This window comes from Symphalangus syndactylus, chromosome 4, assembly GCF_028878055.3.
Source record: "Symphalangus syndactylus isolate Jambi chromosome 4, NHGRI_mSymSyn1-v2.1_pri, whole genome shotgun sequence".
In the NCBI taxonomy this organism is placed as follows: Eukaryota; Metazoa; Chordata; class Mammalia; order Primates; family Hylobatidae; genus Symphalangus; species Symphalangus syndactylus.
In genome coordinates this window covers 113,837,624-113,864,335 of record NC_072426.2, presented here as the reverse complement: position 1 = coordinate 113,864,335, position 26,712 = coordinate 113,837,624, and the positions used below count along the sequence as shown (strand labels likewise).

Genomic DNA, 26,712 nt, shown 5'->3' with positions numbered 1-26,712 from the left:
TAGTTTGTTTTAAAACAATTGCTTAAAATTAGTAATTGCCAGGATAGTTAGTAACACTCATCACAATGAAGCAAATCATGCCCAGTGTGAAGCAAAGATATGGCCAGGCTCTCTTTTTCCTTCTTCAGTGAAGGCAGAAAACTAAAGAAAGCCTTGCTACTAAGGGATAAGGGCTGTGTCTGTGTCCTGCTCAGAATCACTCTCAGTGTCTGCTCTAAAGGCTGATGACAACCAATTTAAATCAAGTTCAAGTCCCCTTCAGCCTTAGAAGAAATAGCTCCTTTAGTTATTGAAAGAGCCCAGAATTCCTTGCAACTCATTCTTTATTATAGAATTATGAGTTCTGGAGTTGGTAGATTTTCTTTTTGTACTACATGAAGCACATTACAAGAAAGTATCCTGTAGCTTTCATTTTGGGAGAAAATAGATATAGTCCTCAGAGATATTCTGAATCCATTTGTCACTCACAGAAGTTTCTTCACAGGAGATCTCCATGACTCTTTATGTTTCGAGGTATTAATTTCACTTGGAGCATTGTTTCTCCCACCCAAAGAGTTTTATGTTAAAATACATTATTTTATTTATTTCTTTAGAGACAGGATCTCGCTTTGTCACCAAGGCTGGAGTGCAGTGGCATAATCATGGCTCACTGCAGCCTCAACCTCCTGGGCTCAAGTGATTCTCTTGCCTCAGCCTCTCAAGTAGCTGGGACTACAGGCACAGAACCATGCCTGGCTAATCTTATTTCTTGCAGAGATGAGGTCTCACTATATTGCCCAGGCTGGTCTCAAACTCCTGGGCTCAAGCGATCCTCCCACCCTGGCCTTCCAAAATGTTGAGATCACAAGTGTGAGCCACTGTGCTGGCCTAAAATACATTTTAATAGAGTTTTTCCTGACAAGCACCATTGGCCACAACTGAAGTCAGCATTTTAACATTTTCATGTGACAGTCAGTTCTAGCTTTGATGTAAAAGTCCTAAAGTGTACTCTTAGCATCACTTTCCGGAAAAAAAAAAAACCCCACTGCCGTGCTGCAAGGGACCATTGACAGAAATGATGATTACAGTGCTTATCCTACAGGTCTGTCAGCAAGATAAAATAAGAAAATTTGAGAGAAGTTGCCTGGCATGGTGTCAGTACTCTTGGCATATCAGCAAAAATATGTATCGAAACTCAGGACCCATCCCAGCCTGCTTCTCCCAAAAACCTCTAAATGGAATAATCTTTAGTTCTGTGCCAAATTCCTATTTTCTTCCTCCTTCTTTATACAGTATCTTAAGGGAAATACTACAAAATGTCGCAGAAGGTGCTGGTTGGGTATCTAAAGTTCAAAAAGGAAGAGAACCACACAAGCTGGAGATTCAAGAAGCATCAGTAGCAGTCAATGGCCATTAATAAAACCATTTTTTATTAAAATATTGAATCTGAATAGAAACCTCCTGTACTTCATTTCTTAAATCCCTTGAGGGTAGTAACTGCATCTTCTCCATTGATGTAGCCCCTGCCAAGCACAGTGCCTGAAGGCAGGTCCACAGACATTGGCTGAATAAACGAGTGCTTTGCTCCCAGTCTGTACTTTCTCAGTGTCATAAAAAAGCTGAAATGTTTGTGCTGCATTTGAGGATGACACTGGATTTCCACAGTGCCTTTTCGCCTCAGAGCTTATATTACTTTCTATCAAGTTATCTCCCTGCCCCTCATCACATCCCAGTGAGAAAGCAGAAAATCCTAGAAAGTCATTTTCCTTACTGTTCCGGTGGTGGCTCTTCACGCTTACAGAACATTAGGCACACCTGGAACATCACCTAGAGGGACACTGACGTCACCTCATCATAACATACGTCTCTGACAACTGTCAGGAGATATTCCAAGTAAACGAAAAGACACCGTGAATGCCCCTTAGGGGTTCTACACAGGGAACTATTAGTGACAAAAACCTATTTATTCTCTTTGAGATGGTATGCTGGTGACCTCTAGTGGCAAAATTGGTTCAAAATCAGTTTCTATTTCCCACAAAATTTACTTCTTTATTAATTCATACTTTAATTTTATCCTTTATTTAGTAACATTCTCTACTTGTGGAATATTCTTAATTATGCACAATGATTTGTGTCTGTTCATATCCAAGTAGTACAATTGTGGCATTTCACAAAATCACAGAACTTTTGAGCTGAAAGTGTTCTCAAGGGATCTATCAGTCTTATTTCATTATACATGGAAAATGAGACCCAGAGGAGTCAAGCGGCTTGCCTGAATCCTCACCACAGGGGGGCGACAAAAAGTCTTCTGACTCTAGCACACTGCCTGCCGGATAGTAGAATCCAAGCGACTAAAGAGAAAATGGGATCTTGTTTAGAGTTCCATGCGGAGGAAGAGCAAGGACGCTGTCCTATCCCTCACTATTGTATCCTGGGTGTGTAAGGAGCCTTTAATTCACAGGTCTTCAGAGAGAGTACAAAGCATCTGAAGGACCATCCCTGAGGAGCCTCACCCATATCTGCATGGGCATCTTTAGATCCCATGTCTCCAGCCTGAGTCTGACATCATATTGGATGAGACTTCTGGGACGTCTTGAGAGAGTAAATGTATTTTGCATTTGGAAGCATGTAAATTTAGAAGGATATAAATAATATATGTCCAGAGGACCAGCTGTGGTGATTTTTTAAATGGTCACAAATCCCTTGACATGCCCTCACAAACAAGCTCTCCTACGTTCCTTCCCCTTGAAGCTGAACAGGCTTGGGACTGCTTCCACCCAGAGAGTGTAATGGAAGTGACGCTGTGTGACTTCTAAGGATCAGTCATAAAAAGGACACACAACCTTCCTTCTTGGTCTTAGAACACTTACTCTAGGGAAAACTAGCCACCAAGAAGAAATACAATTCCCCCAAACCACTGTACTAAAGAGACCATATGTAGGTGCTCGAAATGACAGCTCCAGCTCAGCTCCCAGCTAGCAGCCAGCTTCCACCGTGGCTGTGTGAGTGAGCCACCTTGGATACACAGCCTGTCTAACTTCAGATGACGGCAGCCCCCACCCGCATCTGACTGCAGCTGCAGGAGAGACCCCTAAGGGAGAACCGCTCAGCTAAGCCCTTCCTGAATCACTCAGCCACAAAATAGTGAGCAAAATGAAATGCTGTCGCTCTACAACACTAACTTGTGGGTAAATTGTTACACAGCAATAATATACGGAACAAATAGTTTCTTAAAGACATTTCATTCTGTAACAAACACTGAATGAAAATGCAAAATAACATACACATGTTAAATCCTGGTGGAATTGCAGTTAATCTCTTCAACTTTCATAAATCAAAGAGTTCTTGGTCCAAATGAATAGGTATTCTAGGTGACAGAAATATAAGTTCTTCCTCTTTCTTGAAATGGTGATTCCATTTAATGAAATGGTGATTCCATTTAATAGAATAGTGATTAAAATGGAATGGTGATTCTATTTTAAGATGGCTAAGTAAACTGTATGCAGTTTTCCAAAGGGAATTTTCTATTTCAGAATCCTAGCCTTTCTCAACCAGGTTTCCCCAAATGAACCACAGAACACAAAAAAGGATTTGAGTGACTACTTTCTGAATTCTCCCAAGAGTGTTTTATAACTAGTACCTTTCTAGATGCAAGGAAAGAATTTAATTCATTGCATACAATGAACACCTTAGGAAGGCTTAGTTCCCTTTCAGAACCCAGGCTGAGAAGGCTGGGAGGCACTGTAGGCTAACTCAACCATGCAGTAGCGTTGTCAACTGGAAACTGAAGTTTAGAGAGGTTAAATAATTTGCCCAATGTTACCACAGCTAGCTGAGCGAGGGTTTGATTGCAGGGACTTCAACTCTAGAGCTTGGAAACTTAGTCATTACTCAGTGTTCCTAAGAAAAATACTCCATAAATGGGTAATAAACAAGGGAAATGTTAGCTCTTAGCAGCAATGTTTGTATGTGAACAGGTAATGGACTTAGCAGCAATGATTGTAACTATCTTGTAATGCAAATTACAAGTGCGTAAACTCAAAGTTATCTGAGCCAAAAACTTTTTCCTTTTACTTAAAGTAATAAAGGTAAAACTTTTTAAAAAAGTATTCAACTCAGGTGTTGCTTTATCTCCAAACCCGTAAGTCATCAATACAATAGGGAGTGTGAATCAGGGGAAGGACAGAGGAGCGGAGTGCAAAGGTCAGGCCCTGAGACCAGGGCGAGAAAGCAAAGGGATTAGGAGTGCATAGGCGTGAGAGAGAGAGAAAGGAAGGGAAGGAAGACAGAACACAGCAATGGAAAGAAGACACACACCACAGAAAGCACTCAAGAGAGGATCAGAGGCAAGATTACAACAAAGGACACAGTGGATAAAACATTTGTTGAGGGAAAGAGGAAAAGGGGAGAAAAAGAGAAGGTGTGGAGTATAACGAATTAAAGATGCTACTATTCGTCATTCTTTATTAGAATAATGAAAATAATACCAACTACGATGGGTTAGGAGAAGTAGTATAGTGAGATGGCAAAGGCAGCTCTGATCTGTCTCACTATTTTGTCAAAGTGGCATATCTGATATGTAGAATTTAAGGTCATAATCGTAATGTGAGTCCTGGCTTTGAGATCCAAGTGAAAATACCAATGTTTGGTTTATAAACACCTTATCTCCTTAGGGAAATTAAGGTTAACAACTTCAGGAGCCCAGCCACATGGCAATAGGAACATGCATTGTCTACACCTACTTCCATTCAGTGGCATTCACTGCAGGAGGTGCCAGGCTGAAAGTCAAATCAGATACACTGAACTGACAGCTGGATATGTAATGGGTGAATGGATAAAGGAATATTCCACTTTTCCTCGTTGACTGCTCTTCCCTATCTCTACTGGTGAAAAATTTGAAGACAAATTTACTGGAGAAGAAATGAAGTGAATATAAGTGTAAATTTGAATAATTTAAGGCAGTAGGAATAGAATCTCTGTACAACTGATTACTATATATAAAAGATTTTAAGGCTGGATGCAGTGGCTCACACCCGTAATCCCAGCACTTTTGGGAGGCTGAGGCAGGCAGACCACTTGAGGTCAGGAGTTCGAGACCAGTCTGGCCAACATGGTGAAACCCTGTCTCTACTAAAAAAAATACAAAAATTAGCCAGGTTTGGAGGCAGGCTCCTGTAGTCTCAGCTACTCCAGAGGCTGAGGCAGGAAAATCACTTGAACCTGGGAAACGAAGGTTGCAGTGAGCCGAGATTGCACCACTGCACTCCAGCTTGGGCAACAGAGCAAGACCCTGTCTCTAAATAAATAAATAAATAAATAAATAAATAAAAGATTTTAAGGCACTATGTATCTCTTCCTTTTATCCTTCTCTAAGGCTATACTGAGGATTATAACTCACTTAATAAATTAGGAAAAAGTAAATCTATTCTGATATAAATAAATAAATAGTTTGAAATGAAATTAAATATTTATATAGTCTCAAAATATCTCCCTCTAAAATACTTGCTAATTACTGAAGGAAAAATGAGTCAGACACCACCCGTAATCAAGAGCTCAAAGTTAACCTCACTGGTAAAGGGAAAATAGAAATTATACACCACCTGACAGTATGTAATGAGAAGAACACAGTATCATTCTGCTATATTCTTGCCAAACTTATTGATCATGAGGAAACATCAGAAAACACAAACCGAGAACCATTTTACACAATGACTGCTCTATAATCTTTTAAAGTTATGAAAGTCAAGTAAAGATGGAGGAAGTGTTCCAGATTGAAGGAGATGAAAGTGACATGACAGCTACATGCAACATATGATTTTAAAATGATACTTTTTGGAAAGGATATTATCAAGACAACTGGTGAAGCTTCAGTGGGCTTTGAAGATTGGGTGAGAGTGATGTAGGGATGCCGTTTTCCTGATGTTATTGGTTGTATTGTGGTTACGAAGGAGAAAGTCTTTGTTTGTAAGAAATACACACTAATGTATCCAGGAGTGATAGAGCATAGGCAACTTTCAAATAACTTAGGAACAAAACAATCTTCTTTAGGTTACTTGAAAATTTTCTATAGTTTGAGATTATTTCAAAATAAGGGATAAAATGCAAAAGACATGACTGTGCTGAAGGGTGGCATTTACAATTTGTGCGATCTCTCCTTTACTCTCCACCCTCCATGCCTTGAATATCCTGTAGCTAAATTTGCCACTTTCTACATTTTATTTTTCCAAACAACTTTTCGCATGCATCACCATAGTGGTGTTGTGATAGATGTCCATAACGCAACCACTGATATTTTCACATGCTTCTGAAAATTATCACCCATGTTAGGGTTAATACCTTAGTTCTAGATATTAGAAAAACTCTAGTATTAATCTCATTTTTATGAAAAAAATTGCATAAATATAACATGAAAATTAATAACCTATAATCCCTTCACACTAATATATACATTTTTCCAAGTTCCCTCCCCATTCTAGTCCATGTATATAAATTACTTTTGCATGGTTGTAATTGCAACATAGATACAATTTTATATTCTATCTTTCATGTCTGAGCATATTCCAATATTGGTAGAGAGCCTCTGGGCTCTTCTTGCCCTCTGATTCTATGATTACATTTTTGAAACAATGACCTCATAACGTAACTGGAGGACCATATTTCATTATTCAATACCTGCAATGCAGGCACCTTATTGCTTCTACCTAGTCAGTACAATGCAAAAATGCTATCTATCTAGTAAGTTCAATTCTGATGCATTGTCATTTGATAGAGGCTTTGAAGTCACCTAGACCTGGGCTTGAATCCCAGCTCTGCATTGTTCAAGGTACTAAACCTTTCCGAGCCCAGTTTTCAATCTGAAAAACAGGGATAATATCAATAGCTTGATATTTGTGTGGATTGAGATAATGCATATAAATTTCTTAGCACGGTGCCTGGCATATAATAAGTTTTTAATGAATGCTTATTATCATTATTCACCTAAGAGACTGTATTAGTCAGGGTATCATTGCTCTATAACATTGTTATATATATGTATATGTATATGTGTATATATATATATATATATATATATATATATATATATATATATGATGTATAGGCTGAGAAGCTGGGCCAGTCTCACCTTCTTACATTTTTCTGCCTGCTTTATATTCGCTGGCAGCTGATTAGATTGTGACCACCAGATTAAGGGTGGGTCTGCTTTCCCAGCCCACTGACTCAAATGTTAATCTCCTTTGGCAACATCTTCACAGACACACCCAGGATCAATATTTAGCATCCTTCAATCCAACCAACTTGACACTCAGTATTAACCATCACAGAGACACATGACTAGTTAGTAAAGTGTGGGGTTACTCCAAACATTTGAGACTCTTAGTTTTATTTGTGATGAGTGATGACAGGTTGCTTTTTAGATAGAAATAAGTATCCAAATAGTTAACTAGGATTTCCAAAGAAACAACTGATTTTCTAATTGTCACCAGAATTGAGAATCTACAGGAAAACTAAAATGACATTTGATTAATCATTTTTTCCAACTCCTGCATTAATCTTCCTCCCTCAAAAAGGTTTAAAAAAAAAAAAAAAACCTTAAGGATGTAATCATTAGAACATGCAGTTTGCTTTTTAAAAATAATCAATTAGTTATGAATTTGTCTAATTCCTTTCACAGTCAAATGATTACATGTTACAGAAAAGGCATAAATATCCCAACCTACAAAATGGACAAATAGAGGGGTTACTGTTTGTGTTGGTAAAAAATATCCTGCAAAAAAAAAAAAAAGTTATTTGAGAAATTCCTTGAAATACAGGCTCTCCCAGGGCAATTGTATGCTTGATGATCACTAAATATTTCACAGAGAGACACTGGCTGAGAAATGTAGTGGTTAGGGGTCAACAGTCACTGTAAACTGAAGAGTCTCTCAAATTATAACATTTTATTACAGAAATTCCATTTTTACAGTATGGCAAAGGGCTTAAAGCAGAAGGGACAGGAATCCACTGTGTCAGATGAGAAACACTGTAACAGCACAAAGCTCAAGTCATTTAAAATTCCAAAATAAAAAAGAATGATAAGAAACATTGCTAAAAAAAAAATCTTCTAAACATTTTTATAAAGGAAGCTAACCTCCTAACCACAAATGAAGATGAAAGCAAAATATTCACATGGAGGAACAAACAATAGTAGAGCCTTTTGTCTGCTAAGAAAAGGTAGTATAGATTTTCAAGAGGGATAAGAAAAGAAGAATGTGTTTTAAAATACGAGCTTTTCAAACAACTTTTACTAACGTCACACTACCAGCAATGAAAACCACGCATGTGCGCAGTCAAGTGCTCTGAGCCAAAGTCATTAAGCTGACAATGAAACGTGTATGGAGAAAGAAGGGAACAATGATTAAATGGGGAAGAAAGTGAGTAAGGGCTGAAAAGAGCCTGCTGTTGACTGTGTGCATCCCAAGAAGGCTGGTGGAGGGAAGACCCAGGTCACTGTAACAGAAAGGCGGCAAGAGAGGCTCACTGTTCTTCCAGACCATTCATGTGAGCTACCACTGAGTCTTTTATGTTCCCAATGTTGAGGACTGAAAATGAATACTAGGCCGGCACGGTGGCTCACGCCTGTAATCCCAGCACTTTGGGAGGCCGAGGCGGGCGGATCATGAGGTCAAGAGATTGAGACCATCCTGGCCAACATGGTGAAACCCTGTCTCTACTAAAAATACAAAAAAATTAGCCGGGCGTGGTGGTGGGCGCCCATAATCTCAGCTACTCAGGAGGATGAGGCAGGAGAATCGCCTGAACGTGGAAGGCAGAGGTTGCAGTGAATCAAGATCATGCCACTGCACTCCAGCCTGGCGACAGAGCGAGACTCCGTATCAAAAAAAAAAAAAAAAAGAAAGAAAGAAAAAGAAAAACAGAAAATGAATACTAACGCCTATCTAAGAAAGCAAAACACCTCTTTCTGGAACGGCTTTTACAATAACTTTGATTCTGTGATTGGTGGATATATTGTTTCAGCAGTGTCACTTATAAAGCTTTTGGATCATTTCAAATGTTTATTTCTAGGCTCGTGGAGCCCAATAGAAGCTGATTCATCTGGTTTGTCCTGTTCTTTTGGGGCCCGTGTCCTCCTTCTCTCAGCACCCAGACTATCTTTGAAGGCCAAAGCAACCTTTAAATTCTCTAAGGAAACCAGGCTTTGACCCTGAAATTCTGAACAAGTCAAGCAGGCAGGAAGCCTGTGAGGGAAAGTGTGTCCAAAGCTGATCCCATCCAACTGGGGCCTTTGTGAAATGAAGGGCCCTGTGTCAGCCCCCTCTTCAGGAATTCGGACTTGAGACAGGTCAGCATCTTATTAGCTCATGAGCTCAGGTAAATAAAATTCACCCCTGATTTTCAGGATCTCCTCTGGATTTCTCCCTGGAAAAAAATTCACCATAACTATGAAGGATTTTGTACAAATTTAACATGAGAAAATTCTAATGCCCCCCTCCCTCTTTTGTGGTTATTCTAATGACGTAGAAAAAACATATAGGCAACCAATGGATGTTTTTTGTCTTTGAAAGGAAGAGTCAAAATATTACTACTTATCCTTTGCTGAGAAAATTAGAGAACACTCTCGATTACTGAAAACATTAAATACTGCGCTAACATGTCATTTCTTAAGCTTGTTTACTGAAACTAGTTTTTGCTTTATGCTAGATCATTTGTTTCAGTTAAGTGGATTTCTTCTGATTGAAGATTTCTCTGCAGAAAGAGCACTTACAATTTCTAGCAATACATTAGTGACCCTAGAGCCATATCACTCCCAGAAGCTGCTGAGAAGCAGAGTTAATCTCCTTTTTCTTATTGAATCTCTTATGCTAAGTCTCTAAGGCATTTTGCTGGGCCAGGGGAGGTATTCCTAATGCCACTGTCCATATTTTCTTTAGCTTACAGGAACAGATATTTTACTCTGCCCATGGCATTATCCATACTTATATGGATCCCAAATGCCAATTAAGATTTGCTGAAACTTTTTGCCATTGCTGGTGCAATTGACATACTTGTTTGATTTCACTAAAAACAACATTTCCAACATACTAGAGATTATCTTTTTCGATAACCTTAAGGATATGGGAATAATCTTTTAAATTAGTATTCATAGCCAAATTCACTGGAGGGTGTAAAGAGAAATGACACTGGTGGCAAGGGGTTCTCTAGTCCTGACCAGAACACGCTCAGCCAGCACTCGCCACATCCTTGTGTACTTATTTAACCATGCCCCCACTCTGGGACTCTCATCTGCACAGTTGTCTCCCAAGATGTCCAGTGTAACCCAGCAAAGCTGGCAATGGCCGCTTGGCAGACACTTGGGAGCGTGGCGCTGGCTGCAAACACTGGCCCATTCATATCAAAAAAGAAAGGCCTGCTCCCTTTTCACCGACAAGACTCCTGCTATGGCTCAGTGTTCTCTCAGCTGGGGAGCCACAAGTCTATTTCCTTCTTTAGCCCATATTATAATGGAGGATGAGATGAAAAGGAATACAGACCCTTGATACCTTTTACTTAGAGTGCTAACTAATGCAGGGCCTCGTGTCTGATCTTCTGCTTGGCTGAGGGGATGGCAGATGGCCTTCTGAAAGCTTTTCAAACCCGGGCTGCTTTCAGCAGGGCGTGAGGGGGTATTGTTACATTTTCCATATAGTGGTAGGAAGCATCACTGAATAAAAGCACACAACAATTGTGCCACTTCTCTGGGAAGCATATTACAACCTTACAATGAGGGCTAATTGGCTGACACCAAAAGCAGACGCAGACGCAGCTTTGAATATTATTCAGGAGAGGTTTTAGAGAGCAGAGTCAGGATGGAGGCTGAGGCATAAAGGAGAGGAGCGATGGGAAGGACATCGACGGGGAGGCGGCGAGGGCTGGCATGAAGAGGGAAAAGAGTGGCTTCATTATATTCATCAGAAAAAAATCGTGCTCTTGTATAAAGAGTTCCTTCATATCCATCTCCCCTTCCTTATCAGGAGGACGTCAACAGGCAATCCCAGCTTACAGCGCCATGTCCACAGGACACTGTCGTTACCATGAGAACTGATGTGGCCAAATCTCAGAGCCTTCTTCTTTTTTTTTTTTTCTTTTTAGACAAAGTCTCTCTCTTGTCGCCCAGGCCGGAGTGCAATGGCGTGATCTCGGCTCACTGCAACCTCCACCTCTCGGGTTTAAGCGATTCCCCTGCCTCAGCCTCCCGAGTAGCTGGGATTACAGGCACCTGGCACCATGCTCAGCTAATTTTTTTTTTTTTTTTTTCAGTAGAGATGGGGTTTCTCCATGTTGGCCAGGCTGGTCTCGAACTCCTGACCTCAGGGGATCTGCCAGCCTCAGCCTCCCAAAGTGCTGGGATTACAGGTGTGAGCCACTGTGCCTGGCCCAGATCTCAGAGCCTTTTAAGAAACTTTTATGTGAGCTCCTTGAAGTGGGCAGCAGAGAAAGGAAAGCGTACCGAGTACTCACTTTATGCCAGGCTAGTTCAAGACACCACCTTTATTGTTTCATTTAATCATCAAAACAATTCTGAGACTTATTCTTATGATCATTTTGCAGCTGAGGGAATGGAGGCTCAGGGATGGCAGATAGCTTGCACAAAGTCTAACAGATTCAAATCCAGGCATTTCTGACTTCAAAGTTCAAGCCCTTCCTGCCACACTCCCCTGTGCCAATTCTTCAAATAACCAGGTCCTGCCTACTACCTGGCATATGACAGTAGGTGTTCAATAAATGTGTTCTGAAAACAGAACTAAACTTACCCAGAAGTGTGGATAGAAAGAAGAGACGACAATAGAAAAGAAGTGTCTAAAAAGTAGAGACAATTTAGGAAAGCCAACCCTAGGAGTCAACTCTTAGCTAGGGGCTGGCCTGCCTAAACTGGCACTTATCCCAACACACACAAATTCCATCAGAATTCTTTAATCAAAAGATGTTAAGCCATTCGACTTGTGCTGGGTGCTGGGAATACAGATAGTTGAAAACCCAGGCTGTGTTTTAGAAGCTCGCAGTCTGTCGAATAGTCTGTTCATACACTATGAAAAAAATGCAGATAGAGATAAGTTAGGGGAGAAACTTTCTGAGAAAGGAGAAAGGAAATCTAACACAGCCTGGAATGATCAGGGAAAGCTTCCTGGAGGTGGCATTGCCTGAATGGGGTCTGAAAGGGTGAGTAGAATTGACCAGATAAAAAGAAAGGTGGGTAGTGTTATTCCAGACAAAGTGAGAAGCAGCACAGCATCCAGAGGCATGAACTAGGCACTGTGTGGAGGGAACATTAATTGTCCCCTACTGAGCTCAAATGGTGTGGCAGAAAATGACACTGAAAAGATAGGGAGAGCCAGGAAAAAGGAGACCTTCAATGCTATGCCAAGTGAATCGGACTTCACCCTTCAGGGGCTGCGAGGCATTGATTGTTCTCTACAGGCAGAGGTAGTGATGTGGCCACTGTGGAGAGTAGATTTGAAGGGATAAAACTAGAAATAAGATAAACCATTGGGAGGCGGGTGCTGTGGTTTGTGTTGAGGATAATAAGGACCTGGTGAGAGAGGTGGTGGCAGGGATGGAGAAGACCAGATTTATTTGAGAAACATTTCCAAGGTCAATTCAACAAGAATTGGTGATTGATCAGATTGTGAGAAAGAAGGAATGACATATGGATTTCTAGCTTTTGTAACTGGGTGGATGGTGGGGCCATTAATTAAAATTATGAATATAGGAGTGGGAATAGATTGGGGGGAGAAGATAAGTTTATTTGACACCTGGAAGATAGCTAGGCAAGCAATTGGATTATGAATCAGAAACTCAGAAGAGAGATGAAGACAAGTGATAAGATTTGAGAACAGAAGTCTGAAAATAGTTTCCTCTGCAGTCACATCTGTCCTGCAGATGTGCTTTGTTTGGATCTCTGTGCTATTGTTTTTAAAATTAGGATTAGGTGAAAAACATGGAAAAACCAGGAAATTGTACAAAAAATTGAAATATCCAGTGTCTCTTAAAGTTTCCACTTATTTGCATTTCTGTCCCTCCAAGACAATAGTGAATCAGAAGCAGAAAGTAGCTCTGCCTTTTGAGCTGGGCGCATGCTCTCCAGGGAGCCTCAACCCTCAACCCTCCTGGCTGGACCCACGCCTCAGTGTTGGTTGTCATTCTATCATCACAATTGCTCTGTTGTTTTCTTACTGCAGAGTTAAGAGGAAAGTAAACTATGTTGTTCCCTTACTTCAGTCAAAAGTGGAAAATGCAAGAAAACAAATATCCCAATTTAAAAATGGGTAATGAGCCTAAATAGATGTTTCTCAAAAGAAGACATACAAATGCCAATGGGTATATGAAAATGAGCTCAATACCACTAATCATCAGAGAAATGCAAATTAAAACCACCATGAGATAACATCTCCCAACTGTTAGGATGGCTATTATCAAAAAGATGAAAGATAACAAGAGTTGGCCAGGATGTGGAGAAAAGGGAATCTTTGCACACTGTTAGTGGGAATGTACATTAGTACAGCTACTATAGAAAAGTGTGGAGGTTCCTCAAAACATTAGAACTACCATATGATCCAGCACTCCCACTACTGGTATATATCCAAAGGACTTGAAATCAGAATATTGAAAATATATCTGCATGCTCGTATTTATTGCATCATAATTCACAATAGCCAAGATATGGAAACAACCTAAATGCCTGTCGACAGATGAATAAAGAAAATGTGATATGATATATATATACACACACACATACATATAGTGGAAGTATTTAACCTTAAAAAAGAAGGAAATCTTGCCATTCGTAACAACATGGATGAACCTGGAAGATATTATGTTAGCCAGGCACAGAAAGACAAATACTATGTGATCTCACTTCTATGTGGAATCTAAAAAAGTGGAACTCATGGAAGCAGAGAGTACAATGATGATTATCAGAGGTTGGAGGGTGAGGATATTGCGGAAATGTTGGCCAAAGGATACAAAATTTCAATTCGACAAGATGAATAAATTTAAGAGATCTTTTGTACATCACGGCAACTATAGTTAAAAACAATATATTGTATACTTAAATATTTCAAAGAGAGTAGATTTTAAGTGTTCTCACCACTAAAAAAATAACTATGTGAGGTAAATTATATGTTCATTAGCTTGATTTAGCCATTCCACTACATGTATGTATGTATGTATATGTATATGTATATGTAGCCATTCCACTACATTTTATATATATAATGTACACCATAAACCATAAACATATACAATTTTTATTTGTATTTAGTAAATAATTAAAAAAGTAGAAAATGAAATCTAGTCCAAGAGGACTGTGTCTCCTAAGGAAAATGGTGAGAAATGAAGAATCTTCCCATAAATTTAACATGCAAACAAAGCATGTCCTTGAAAGAATTAACCTTGAGATGCCATTGTGAAATAAACCATAGTAAGAGCAATGTCTGGTACATGTAAAAGATGCATGATGAAAAACCTGATAAACGAAAAACAGAATTGAAATGTCAATAGCTTGTTTTAGAAAAGTAATGAAAAAAATTATGATATACTATTGCCTCTTTCCCACATACACATTGCCTGGCCCTGAAGGTGTTTGAATTTGCGATTTCTGTTTTAGAGTCGCTGGGATATAGCAACAGGCGGTGAGAATGGAACTAGGAGTAGATAGGATCATCCAGAGAGTGTGTCCAGAGAGAGAACAGTAGCCAAGGACAGAGTCTTGGGGAAACGCTGGAGGACACACATTCCCAAAAGAGCCTGAGATGAAAGATGAAAGAGGCTGAAGAGGAACCTGAGCCGTGCGGTGGCATCAAAGCCAGGGGAGTGGAAGCATAGGAAGGAAGGAGAGATCAATGCCGTCTAATGTCTTTTGTCCTGCACTGTATGGCTCCCACCTCTAAGGTCCCGGAAGTGGGGCCAGTTCAGCTACAGTACAGTTGAGACAAGAGATTCCTAAACTATCTTGGTTTATGGTGCCCTTAGTGTCTCAGTAATTTTTTCACAGTGCTCCAAAGCCAAAAGAAACACCAAACAGTTCCACATACTAAGTCTTTAGATCCAAACATCTTATTAACATTGTTATGTCCAAAAAACCTAGTAGCCATTAAAAAAATTACTGTACCTAAATTAAAAGAAGATATATTTTTATTTCATTCTTAAAGGAACACACTTACTTATGGGATGTGTGCACCTGTTGGGCACTGCATAACTTCTCCAGCCTTCTCAAACTGTCACCCTCATTATCTGTTCTACAATTGACTTTCGTACAGAACTTGCTTTTTATCACAGCAATTGCAGAAAACCCAGAATTGAAAGAGATGATGTCACTGAAAGATACATAGTTCAATCTAATGTGAAACAGTTAATGACCACCAGCCAGTAGTCTTTTCAGTGTCTGAGAGAGGTTGAGATGCCCTCATGGAACCCCTGTGAGTTTGCTGCGGTGCCCTGGAGCATCTTGGCACACAGTTTGGGAACCATGTGGTTAGATAGCATGGAGAGGTCTGGAATCCTATCATTTGTAATGTTTCTTTGGGGACATTTGTTCTGAAATCCATACAACTCACGTGCAAGTAAATTTATGAAGCACAACTGGTTTGTGACTTGAGTAACTACTGGCATTGCCCGTTCTCACTGCTCCATACTGCAGGAAGTAGAATTACTTAAATAAATAAAATTCAAAGTAAATGAAAGTTTGACTAATGCCTTCAATCCTTTCCTCAAACAAACCTTCTCAAGAGTTAGTAAAAACTTCCTTCTCCTTTCTCTCACCTTCCTCTGAATAAGAAAAGAAGCAGTATAAGGGGGAGGCGATGGGGGTAAAAGGAGACAGTGATGGATCTGACCAGTCACACAGCGATCAGTGCCGGGGACTCGAGGCCTTTCTATTCAGAATTAGAAATGAGCGGTCCTTGTGTGAGACCCTCCGTATCCAGCAGCTTCCAATATCGCACTCGGCTGGCATCCAGTAGCCGATGTCTTTCTGGACAATCACCAAAGCCCACCCATTAGGGCCTATAATCCTTACAGTTTTTAGAGTTCACTAAAAGGTACAAGGCTTTCTCTGGTATCCAGCTCCAACAATCTACCAAAAAGCCCAGCATAAACAAACACCGCCACCACCACTCAATATCCATGCAGAAACTGTAAGATGAGAAGGGTGCTCACCTGGAATGCCCGCAACCATGGGAGACTTGGATTGGAACTTTGGCTCTATCACTTCCTGGAGAGGCCTTAAGCAAGTTACTAAAAAAATATGAGCTACAGTTTTATCATCTATAAAATAGGACCACAATATCATGATGATGTTGTAAAGATTAAATAAGATGTTAAAAGGATGTAACATTGTATCTGGAATCCAGTAAATGTATTGAAACTATTGCATTTAATATTGACTCTGAATGTATTGAACATAGGAGTTTGAGAAATGCTTCCTTTCTAGGTAGTCTCTCTCTGCCTCTAATTGGCTCTGTTCTCTCGGGCAAGGCACTTAGACTCTCTGGGCCTCCCTTACATATATATATGTATATGTACACATGTATGTGTACACATATGTATGCACATGTGTATATTATAAAAAGAAAAGTAAGAAATCGAACTAAACTTTCTTTTAATATAAGCATACCTTTTTAATGCTTTACTTTTGCAAGGATTCCACAATTTGAATGAATGATGTCTGCTAAACAAGTTCCATTTTTTCATAATAATTTGTTTTCCTATTTTTAGTTATCAAAGCCCAAGAACGTTTTATTAACAAGGACGAACCAGTGTTACCATGTCAAATGAATAAAATTGTCTCCAAAAGCCAAAGAAACGTGGTGTTTTTGTTAACTGGCACATTTTCATCACAAATATATGGACAATTTCCATTTACCATTTTGAAATATGGAAACAGCAGAAATTAATACTAGTTCCTGAGTCCACCACTGGTTATTATGCTGGACCAGCTCCAAAGGCCTTTTGTGCACTGCGATTTTGTGACTCAGTCTAACAAAGGAGAAGGAGGCAGCAACTGGGAGCAAGGAGACGTTGGTCCTCTCGTGTGGTTGCTGACACTCTCACTATCAACCAGAGAGCGTTGCTCACTCTTGCCTAGTTCTTCAGCACCCATGCCCACACACCCAGGCTCCATTAGCAAGCAGCTCCTATGCAGCCCTTCTCAAAACCAGTGCCAACAGTGGACTGGACACCTGAACTTAAATTCCCTGCCCCCTTGCTCTTTCCTCCACTGGAAGTGTGAAAGTGGCAGAAGATGAGACATGGAGGGGAAAGTTGAAGGGGTGTGATGAGGTGCGTCAGAGAGTCGCTGTAGAAAGGCCTGGCACCACCAACAGTCCCCACTTTCAGGCTCAGCCCATGCAGAAAAAATTCTGGGCTGAGTCACATTCTAAGCAAGGAAGCTTTCTATACGAACTGCATCCTCCCACAGCATATAGGGCTCCCCATGCGCATGCTCATCTCGCCTCCCGAAGCTAAGAAACATGGGTTTCCCCTGTCTTTGTTTCCTTCACTGCCTTCTGCAGCTCTGTCTGCTTTCTAAAACACCCTGGTGGGAGCATGTTAAGGACAGCAGTATCCCATTTCTTCAACAGCCCAGTACCTCGTACCTTTCCTCCCCTTATAAAGACTGAAAATACTCCTCTTTGATTTCCAAAGACCCCAGCATGTTTATGCAGTGCCAGGAGGGAAGCTTAGGTCTGGCGGTGGTTTCTGTTAATTGTCTGGCCGCACTTTAGAAAGACGCTTTTTGAATCTAAGCATTTAGGGAGAAAGTGGAGAAGCGTGGCTGTATGAAAGAGCAATTGATGTTAAATATTCATGCTCGTGCTCTCTGTTAATCAAAATTAGTAACCCCCATTGCTTAGCTGCAGTCTTGCTGGCTTCATACTATGATTGTGCTAAAGGAACTTGGATAGAAAACAACAACCACCACACACACACACAAACACACACACCACACACACCCAAGGACTTGGGTGCTTATAGGTTTGAAGTGTTTCCAGTTAACATTGTGCAATTCAGCACTGTCTATTTTTTCCAAGATGTTGAATGAACCATGGTTATCCTTTCCATCAGTATTTTAGAACTGCTCTCCCACTTGGTTCCTTCTCTCATGTTGAATTCAGCAAACTTTAGCCTTAAAAATCAGACATTTTCTGCAATAATCCTTAAAGCTAATTGTAGCATAGTCTACTTCATTTTTCAGTAATGATACAATTATTTTACAAGATAGAAGAGAAACTGACTGTAATTGAACAAAATATGGCGATATTATAGGTTGTTTTCGTAGCAACTTTGAGGTGATGTTTCCTGAACTTTTAGGAAATAAATATTTTATGTTTTTATTTATTTTAAAAAGTACATGTTATATAATGACAGGAACTTTAAAATTATCAGTGAATTTAAAAGGAAAAAGAAAAACACCTCTTAATTAAAACCTGTTTTTGTAACTATATTTTTTCAAGTTTTCTACAATGAGTATGCTTTATCATTATACTGAAAATAATAAAAGTTATATTTTTAAAAAACCGAGCTGTTGTTGAATTGTGTGTTTGAGAATTTATCCATTTCTTCCTTACCTTTGTCATCTGCAAGAGAAGTGTTGGTGAATGTGCTGTCTTCCTCCTCCTGTTTCCTGGACCCGTCCATCTTGTTCAATTTTCAGACCTGTTAGTAAGAAAAATGAAGGCAGAGAAAAGCAGCAGTTGTCCCATGTGACCACCCTTGTTAAATCATTAATCAGTGAACGTCCAAGCAGGTGCTATCTGATCCTTGCACTAGCCACCCTCTTCCTGCTTTCCACCTGAGAAGTTCTTATCTGAGTGTTGCATTCTTAACCGGAAGTGGTAGGAGACCCAAGTTAAAGACTTACAACCCTTGACCGGAGGCTGCTGTGCTGGCACGGCTGCTGTACCCTGGCTAGATGCCAAACCGTGCCTTCAAGTTTCCTCAGGCTGAATTGCGCAAGGAAATTGCCCAAAAAGCGTAAGGATAAGGTTGGGGGAAGAAATTGACTTTATATGATTAACATATCTTTTGGATACCCACGGTAAACTTCTCAAGGATTTATCAATGACCAGAGCATGACCTGGGGGTACGTCACAACCCCTCAGAGCCTCAATGTTCTATCTGTAGTATGGGGATAAGTCTGTTGTGAGGATTAAATGGAAACTGCCTGGTACATGTATGAAGAAATAAGATTCTCTATATGGCATATATGAATAAATAAGATTCTCTATATATTGAGCTCATCAATACTCTCTCATATTACTGTCCAGACACCTCACCCCGTAAAAGTTCACTGAAACAACAGGGTCTCCCTTTTCTGTTTCTGGAGTTGAGCCCAAGAGGAGAGATGTAGGCTAGCCCTTAGGCAGAGACCCTTTGTTTGAGGAGGAAGTATTTCTTTACAACTATTTATCCAGGTGCCCTAGTTCACATTTGTATACAGACACAAAGCAAAACTATTTTAGAATTTCAAATAATCACTCCTTTGGGGAAAAAAATAGCCAAATTTGATGAAGCATTTTAAGCAGATATTAAAATTGTTACTACATGCTACATTCTGCACTAAGTGCTTTGATACATATAATTTTTTTTATTCAGGTGAGTTCATTGTTACTATATCAAGCAGAATGGATGTGAGCTGTTGGAAATCCTGAATGTTAAAAATTAAATTCACTAGAATAGAATTCCCCCAATTTTTCAATTATATTCTGCAAATATTGAGTGCCTATTCTATACAAGCTGAGCACTTTGGAGGTTCAAAATAAAAGGTTTATTTATTTGAATCCTGGAGGTTTACAGAAGGAAAAAAAAATATGCAGCTGACAGGACCCTGAAAGGCTTAGAGAAGGGGACATTTGAGATACATGATCAATGAAAAGTGGGATTCAACAGGCAAAATTGGCCAGGTAGTGAGTGCTTTCTCAGTGAAGGAGTATGGGCAAAAGCTCAGAGACAGGAAGGCATTGGGCACATCTAGAAACCAGGAGTATGAGATACAGGTAAATAATAGGTGGGAGATACGGTGGAAAATAGGATGTCATATCTAAGAGAGGTTTGAATGCTAGATTGTGTTAGTTCAAGTCCTCTAAGAATCAGACACCAAGATGGGATTTTTTTTGTTGTTGTTGTTTTTTTTTTTTTTTTTTTTTTTTTGAGAAGGAGTCTCGCTCTTTCACCCAGGCTGGAGTGCAGTGGTGCAATCTCGGCTCACTGCAGGCTCCGCCCCCCGGGGTTCACGCCATTCTCCTGCCTCAGCCTCCCACGTAGCTGGGACTACAGGTGCCCGCCACCTCGCCCGGCTAATTTTTTGTATTTTTAGTAGAGACGGGGTTTCACCGTGTTAGCCAGGATGGTCTCGATCTCCTGACCTCGTGATCCGCCCGCCTCGGCCTCCCAAAGTGCTGGGATTACAGGCGTGAGCCACCGCGCCCGGCCAACCAAGATGGAATTAAAAGGATGAGATAAAATAGGGAGGGAGGCAGAAATGTCAGAGGGACATTATAATGATGCAAGTCTGTCAAAGTGAAGTGAAGTGAAGACAAAGTGGAATGGAAGGTCCAGCTTGATCTTCAGAATAAAGAAATTTTGACAAGGATGTCAAAGAATACTTGACCCAAATTTGACCATAAGAGGAGTCTCATGTCTCCCAGAAATGGCCTCCCTTAGTTTTCATGCAGCACTTAGTTACTGGCTGGGAGCAGCTGGCGGAAAGTGGGACTTCTGTGCAAATGTAGTTATGGATTTCAGAGCACAGTAGCTGAGGTCCTTGATCAGTTACACTCCCTGTAGTTGGAGGTCTACAGGGCACAGGCTCATGGCAACCACATGAGCTGCTTTTTCTAGCAACTCTATATATAATCATGGACCAGTATTTTAGGAAGCATAAAAATTCCTCTCTTGGCTGGTCCATTTCCTGTCAGTCCTAGAAATAATGGCACACACTTTAAAAATGCCTACTATGTGCTAGGCAACAGTCCTATGGGTAGGCACTAATATTATTCCCATTTTAAAGATGAGGGAGCTGAGGCATGTAAAGAGTTTAAAAAGCAATGAAATGTCATGCAGCTAAGCAAGTGGTGGAGCTAAGATTGGACTTCATGTGCTCTGGCTATAGGGTCTGTGCTCTTAACCATTGTATTATCTACTCATAATAAAATTATCACGTGAGGGAAGGGATGCAAGAGAAAAGTTAATTGACTTAATAAAAGAATTATAAACCAAAGCGTGTATTTGGTTTAATGCATATACTTGGTTTTATTTTTATTATTTATGACCAACTTTATGTTTTGTTAGGATTGACTAAGCACTTGATTCTTTGCCTTCTTTCTGATATTCTTCAAGGATATTTCTTATGAAATGTCTATCCTAATGGATGGGGGAATGAAAAGAAAGAAATCTCGGCTGGGCTCACGCCTGTAATCCCATTACTTTGGGAGGCCAAAGCGGGTGGATCACAAGGTCAGGAGTTCGAGACCAGCCTAGACAGCATGGTGAAACCCTGTCTCTACTAAAAAAAAAAAAAAAAATACAAAAAATTAGCCAGGCATAGTAGCACACGCCTGTAATCCCAGCTACTCAGGAGACTGAGGCAGGAGAATTACTTGAACCTAGGAGGCGGAGGTTGCAGTGAGCTGAGATCTAGCCACTGCACTCCAGCCTGGGCGACAGAGTGAGACTATCCATCTAAAAAAAAAAAAGTTAGTCAGCATTGCTATCATCCCCATATTCACTGAGGAAAAGTTATAAGGGAAAAGAGGCTTACTTTTAACTGAGGTAGAGAATTCTCTGTGGATTTAAATTATCCATGGTGAATATTTTCCCTTTTGTTTTCTTCTACTAGTTGTATAGTTTTAGCTCCTATACTTAGTCTATTGATTTCTTTTGCATTAATTTTTATATATGGAGTGAGAGGTAGGGATGCAGCTTCATTCTTTTACATTTGGATATCCAGTTGCCCCAAATCTATTTGTTGAAGAAAATTTACATTTTCACCACATTTAATTGTCTTAGTATTCTTTTTGTAAGTCAATTGGCCATAGATGTTTGGGTTTATTTCTGGAATCTCATTTCTAGTCGATTGGGCTATATATCTACTTTTATGCCAGTACCACACTGTTTTGATTACTGTAGCTTTGTGGTAAATTTTGAATTTAGGGAAGTGTGAGTACTCCAACTTTATTTTTCTCTTTCAATATTGCTCAGTGTATTTAGAGTCCCTTGCAGTTCTTATGAATTTGAGGATCAACTTGGATTTGCCACAGGATTCTTAGATTGACACTAAAAGCACAAGCAACAAAACAAAAAATAGATAAATTGGACTTCATAAAAATTAAAAACTTTTGTGCATCAAAAGACATTATCAAGAATGTTTGGTGGCAGGCGCCTGTAGTCCCAGCTACTCGGAGAGGCTGAGGCAGGAGAATGGCGTGAACCCGGGAGGCGGAGCTTGCAGTGAGCCGAGATCGCGCCACTGCACTCCAGCCTGGGTGACAGAGCAAGACTCCGTCTCAAAAAAAAAAATAAAAAATAAAAATAAAAAAATAATAATAAAAAAGAATGTGAAGAGGCAATGTACAGAATGGGAAAAAATATTTGCAAATCACATATCTGCTAAGGGTTTAATATTCAGCATATATAAACAACTCTCACAACTCAATAACAAAAAGACAAACAACACAATTTTTAAAAATGCACAAGGAATTTAAAAGACATTTCCCCAAAGAAGATATACAAATGGTCAATAAGCACATGAAAGGATATTCAACATCTTTGGTAATGAAGAAAATGCAAATCAAAACCACAATAAGATACCACTTTATACCCACTAGGATGGCTTTAATTTCAAACAAAAACAAAACAAAATGGGAAACAAGCATTGGTGAAGATATGGAGAAATAGGAACATTTGTATATTGCTGGTGGGAATGTAAAATGATGTGGCCACTGTGGAAAATAATTTGGCAGTTCCTCAAAAAGTTAAACATGGAGTTATCATATGACCTAGCAATTGCACTCATACATATATGCCCAAGAGAAATGAGAACATATGTCCACACAGAAACTTGTGCATGAATATTTATAACAGCATTATTTACAGTAGCCAAAAGGTAGAAAAAACCCAAATGTCCATCAATGGAGAAATGGATAAATAGATTGTGATACATACATTCAGTGGAATGTCATTCAGCTGTAAATAAGAACAAAGTACTGATACATGCTAAAGCTTAGATAAACCTCAAAAACAGTATGCTGGGGGGGTGGAGCCAAGATGGCCGAATAGGAACAGCTCCAGTCTCCAGCTCCCAGCCCCAGCGACACAGAAGACGGGTGATTTCTGCATTTCTGCTTGAGGTACCGGTTTCATCTCACTAGGGAGTGCCTAACAGTGGGTGCAGGACAGTCGGTGAAGCGCACTGTGCGCGAGCCGAAGCAGGGCGAGGCATTGCCTCACTCGGGAAGCGCAAGGGGTCAGGGAGTTCCCTTTCCTAGTCAAAGAAAGGGAAAACAGACGGCACCTGGAATATCGGGTCAGTCCCGTCCTAATACTGCGCTTTTCCAACGGGCCTGGAAAACGGCACACTAGGAGATTGTGTCCCGCACCTGGCTCGGAGGGTCCTATGCCCACAGAGTCTTGCTGATTGCTAGCACAGCAGTCTGAGATCACGCTGCAAGGCGGCAACGAGGCTGGGGGAGGGGCGCCCGCCATTGCCCAGGCTTGCTTAGGTAAACAAAGCAGCCAGGAAGCTCGAACTGGGTGGAGCCCACCACAGCTCAAGGAGGCCCGCCTGCCTCTGTAGGCTCCACCTCTAGGGGCAGGGCACAGACAACCAAAAACTCAGCGAGAACCTCCACAGCCTTAAATGTCCCTGTCTGACTGACAGCTTTGAAGAGAGTAGTGGTTCTCCCAGCACGCAGCTGGAGATCTGAGAACGGACAGACTGCCTCCTAAAGTGGGTCCCTCACCCCTGAGCAGCCTAACTGGGAGGCACCCCCCCAGTGGGACAGACTGACACCTCATTCAACCGGGTACTCCTCTGAGACAAAACTTTCAGAGGAACTATCAGACAGCTGAATTTGTGGTCTCACGAAAATCCGCTGTTCTGCAGCCACCGGTGCTGACACCCAGCCAAACAGGGTCTGGAGTGGACCTCTAGTAAACTCCAACAGACCTGCAGCTGAGGGTCTTGTCTGGTAGAAGGAAAATTAACAAACAGAAAGGACATCCACACCAAAAACCCATCTGTACATCACCATCATCGAAGACAAAAAGTAGACAAAACCACAAAGATGGGGAAAAAACAGACCAAAAAAACTGGAAACTCTAAAAAACAGAGCACCTCTCCTCCTCCAAAGGAACGCAGTTCCTCACCAGCAACGGAACAAAGCTGGATGGAGGATGACTTTGATGAGTTGAGAGAAGAAGGCTTCAGACGATCAAACTACTCTGAGCTACGAGAGGAAATTCAAAACAATAGCAAAGAAGTTAAAAACTTTGAAAAAAAATTAGAAGAATGGATAACTAGAATAACCAATGGAGAGAAGGGCTTAAAGGAGATGATGGAGCTGAAAGCCAAGTTTCGAGAACTACGCGAAGAATGCAGAAGCCTCAGTAGCAGATGCGATCAACTGGAAGAAAGGGTATCGCTGATAGAAGATGAAATGAATGAAATGAAGAGAGAAGGGAAGTTTAGAGAAAAAAGAATAAAAAGAAATGAACAAAGCCTCCAAGAAATTTGGGACTATGTGAAAAGACCAAACCTACGTCTGATTGGTGTACCTGAAAATGATGGGGAGAATGGAACCAAGTTGGAAAACACTCTGCAAGATATTATCCAGGAGAACTTCCCCAATCTAGCAAGGCAGGCCAGCATTCAGATTCAGGAAATACAGAGAACGCCACAAAGATACTCCTCGAGAAGGGCAACTCCAAGACACATAATTGTCAGATTCACCAAAGTGGAAATGAAGGAAAAAATGTTAAGGGCAGCCAGAGAGAAAGGTCGGGTTACCCACAAAGGGAAGCCCATCAGACTAACAGCTGATCTCTCAGCAGAAACTCTACAAGCCAGAAGAGAGTGGGGGCCGATATTCAACATTCTTAAAGAAAAGAATTTTCAACCCAGAATTTCCTATCCCGCCAAACTAAGCTTCATAAGTGAAGGAGAAATAAAATACTTTACAGACAAGCAAACGCTGAGTGATTTTGTCACCACCAGGCCTGCCCTAAAAGAGCTCCTGAAGGAAGCACTAAACATGGAAAGGAACAACCGGTACCAGCCCCTGCAAAAACATGCCAAATTGTAAAGACCATCGAGGCTAGGAAGAAACTATAGCAACTAACGAGCAAAATAACCAACTAACATCATAATGACAGGATCAGATTCACACATAACAATATTCACGTTAAATGTAAATGGGCTAAATGCTCCAATCAAAAGACACAGACTGGCAAACTGGATAAGGAGTCAGGACCCATCAGTGTGCTGTATTCAGGAAACCCATCTCACGTGCAGAGACACACATAGACTCAAAATAAAGGGATGGAGGAAGATCTATCAAGCACCTGGAAAACAAAAAAAGGCAGGGGTTGCAATCCTAGTCTCTGATAAAATAGACTTTAAACCAACAAAGATCAAAAGAGACAAAGAAGGCCATTATATAATGGTAAAGGGATCAATTCAACAAGAAGAGCTAACTATCCTAAATATATATGCACCCAACACAGGAGCACCCAGATTCATAAAGCAAGTCCTCAGTGACCTACAAAGGGACTTAAACTCCCACACAATAATAATGGGAGATTTTAACACCCCACTGTCAGCATTAGACAGATCAACGAGACAGAAAGTTAACAAGGATATCCAGGAATTGAACTCAGCTCTACATAAAGTGGACCTAATAGACATCTACAGAACTCTCCACCCCAAATCAACAGAATATACATTTTTTTCAGCACCACACCACACCTATTCCAAAATTGACCACATAGTTGGAAGTAAAGCTCTTCTCAGCAAATGTAAAAGAACAGAGATTATAACAAACTGTCTCTCAGACCACAGTGCAATCAAACTAGAACTCAGGATTAAGAAACTCAGTCAAAACCGCTCAACTACATGGAAACTGAACAACCTGCTCCTGAATGACTATTGGGTACATAATGAAATGAAGGCAGAAATAAAGATGTTCTTTGAAACCAACGAGAACAAAGACACAACATACCAGAATCTCTGGGACACGTTCAAAGCAGTGTGTAGAGGGAAATTTATAGCACTAAATGCCCACAAGAGAAAGCAGGAAAGATCCAAAATTGACACCCTAACATCACAATTAAAAGAACTAGAAAAGCAAGAGCAAACACATTCAAAAGCTAGCAGAAGGCTAGAAATAACTAAAATCAGAGCAGAACTGAAGGAAATAGAGACACAAAAAACCCTTCAAAAAATTAATGAATCTAGGAGCTGGTTTTTTGAAAAGATCAACAAAATTGATGGACCGCTAGCAAGACTAATAAAGAAGAAAAGAGAGAAGAATCAAATAGATGCAATAAAAAACGAAAAAGGGGATATCACCACCGATCCCACAGAAATACAATCTACCATCAGAGAATACTACAAACACCTCTATGCAAATAAACTAGAAAATCTGGAAGAAATGGATAAATTCCTCGACAAATACACCCTCCCAAGACTAAACCAGGAAGAAG

At 40.4% G+C, this 26,712-nt stretch overlaps 2 protein-coding genes across 9 annotated transcripts in view; one reads left to right on the top strand and one right to left on the bottom strand.

Moving 5' to 3' along the window:
* SCOC (short coiled-coil protein) overlaps window positions 1–18,829 on the bottom strand; it is a 51,132-nt gene extending 32,303 nt beyond the window's left edge. For 2 of the 3 annotated variants that reach the window (XM_063637650.1, XM_063637652.1), the window contains exon 1: window positions 18,582–18,829. In XM_063637650.1, the coding sequence (XP_063493720.1) occupies window positions 18,582–18,651 (70 nt within the window). In that variant the 5' untranslated portion in view covers window positions 18,652–18,829. The remainder of the gene's footprint in view (window positions 1–18,581) is intronic. The other variant, XM_063637651.1, reaches the window with a different exon arrangement.
* The window catches only part of LOC129481080 (uncharacterized), a 114,985-nt gene that overhangs the window by 23,246 nt on the left and 65,027 nt on the right, over window positions 1–26,712 (top strand). The window contains exons 3-4 of one of the 6 annotated variants that reach the window (XR_008657254.2): window positions 5,713–5,867; window positions 14,621–15,642. The exons of 4 other annotated variants lie outside the window; for them this stretch is intronic. The gene's annotated coding sequence lies outside the window, so the exon portion shown is untranslated. Of the gene's footprint in view, window positions 1–5,712; window positions 5,868–14,620; window positions 15,643–26,712 lie in introns of those variants that run through there. One more of the 6 variants, XR_010120385.1, reaches the window with a different exon arrangement.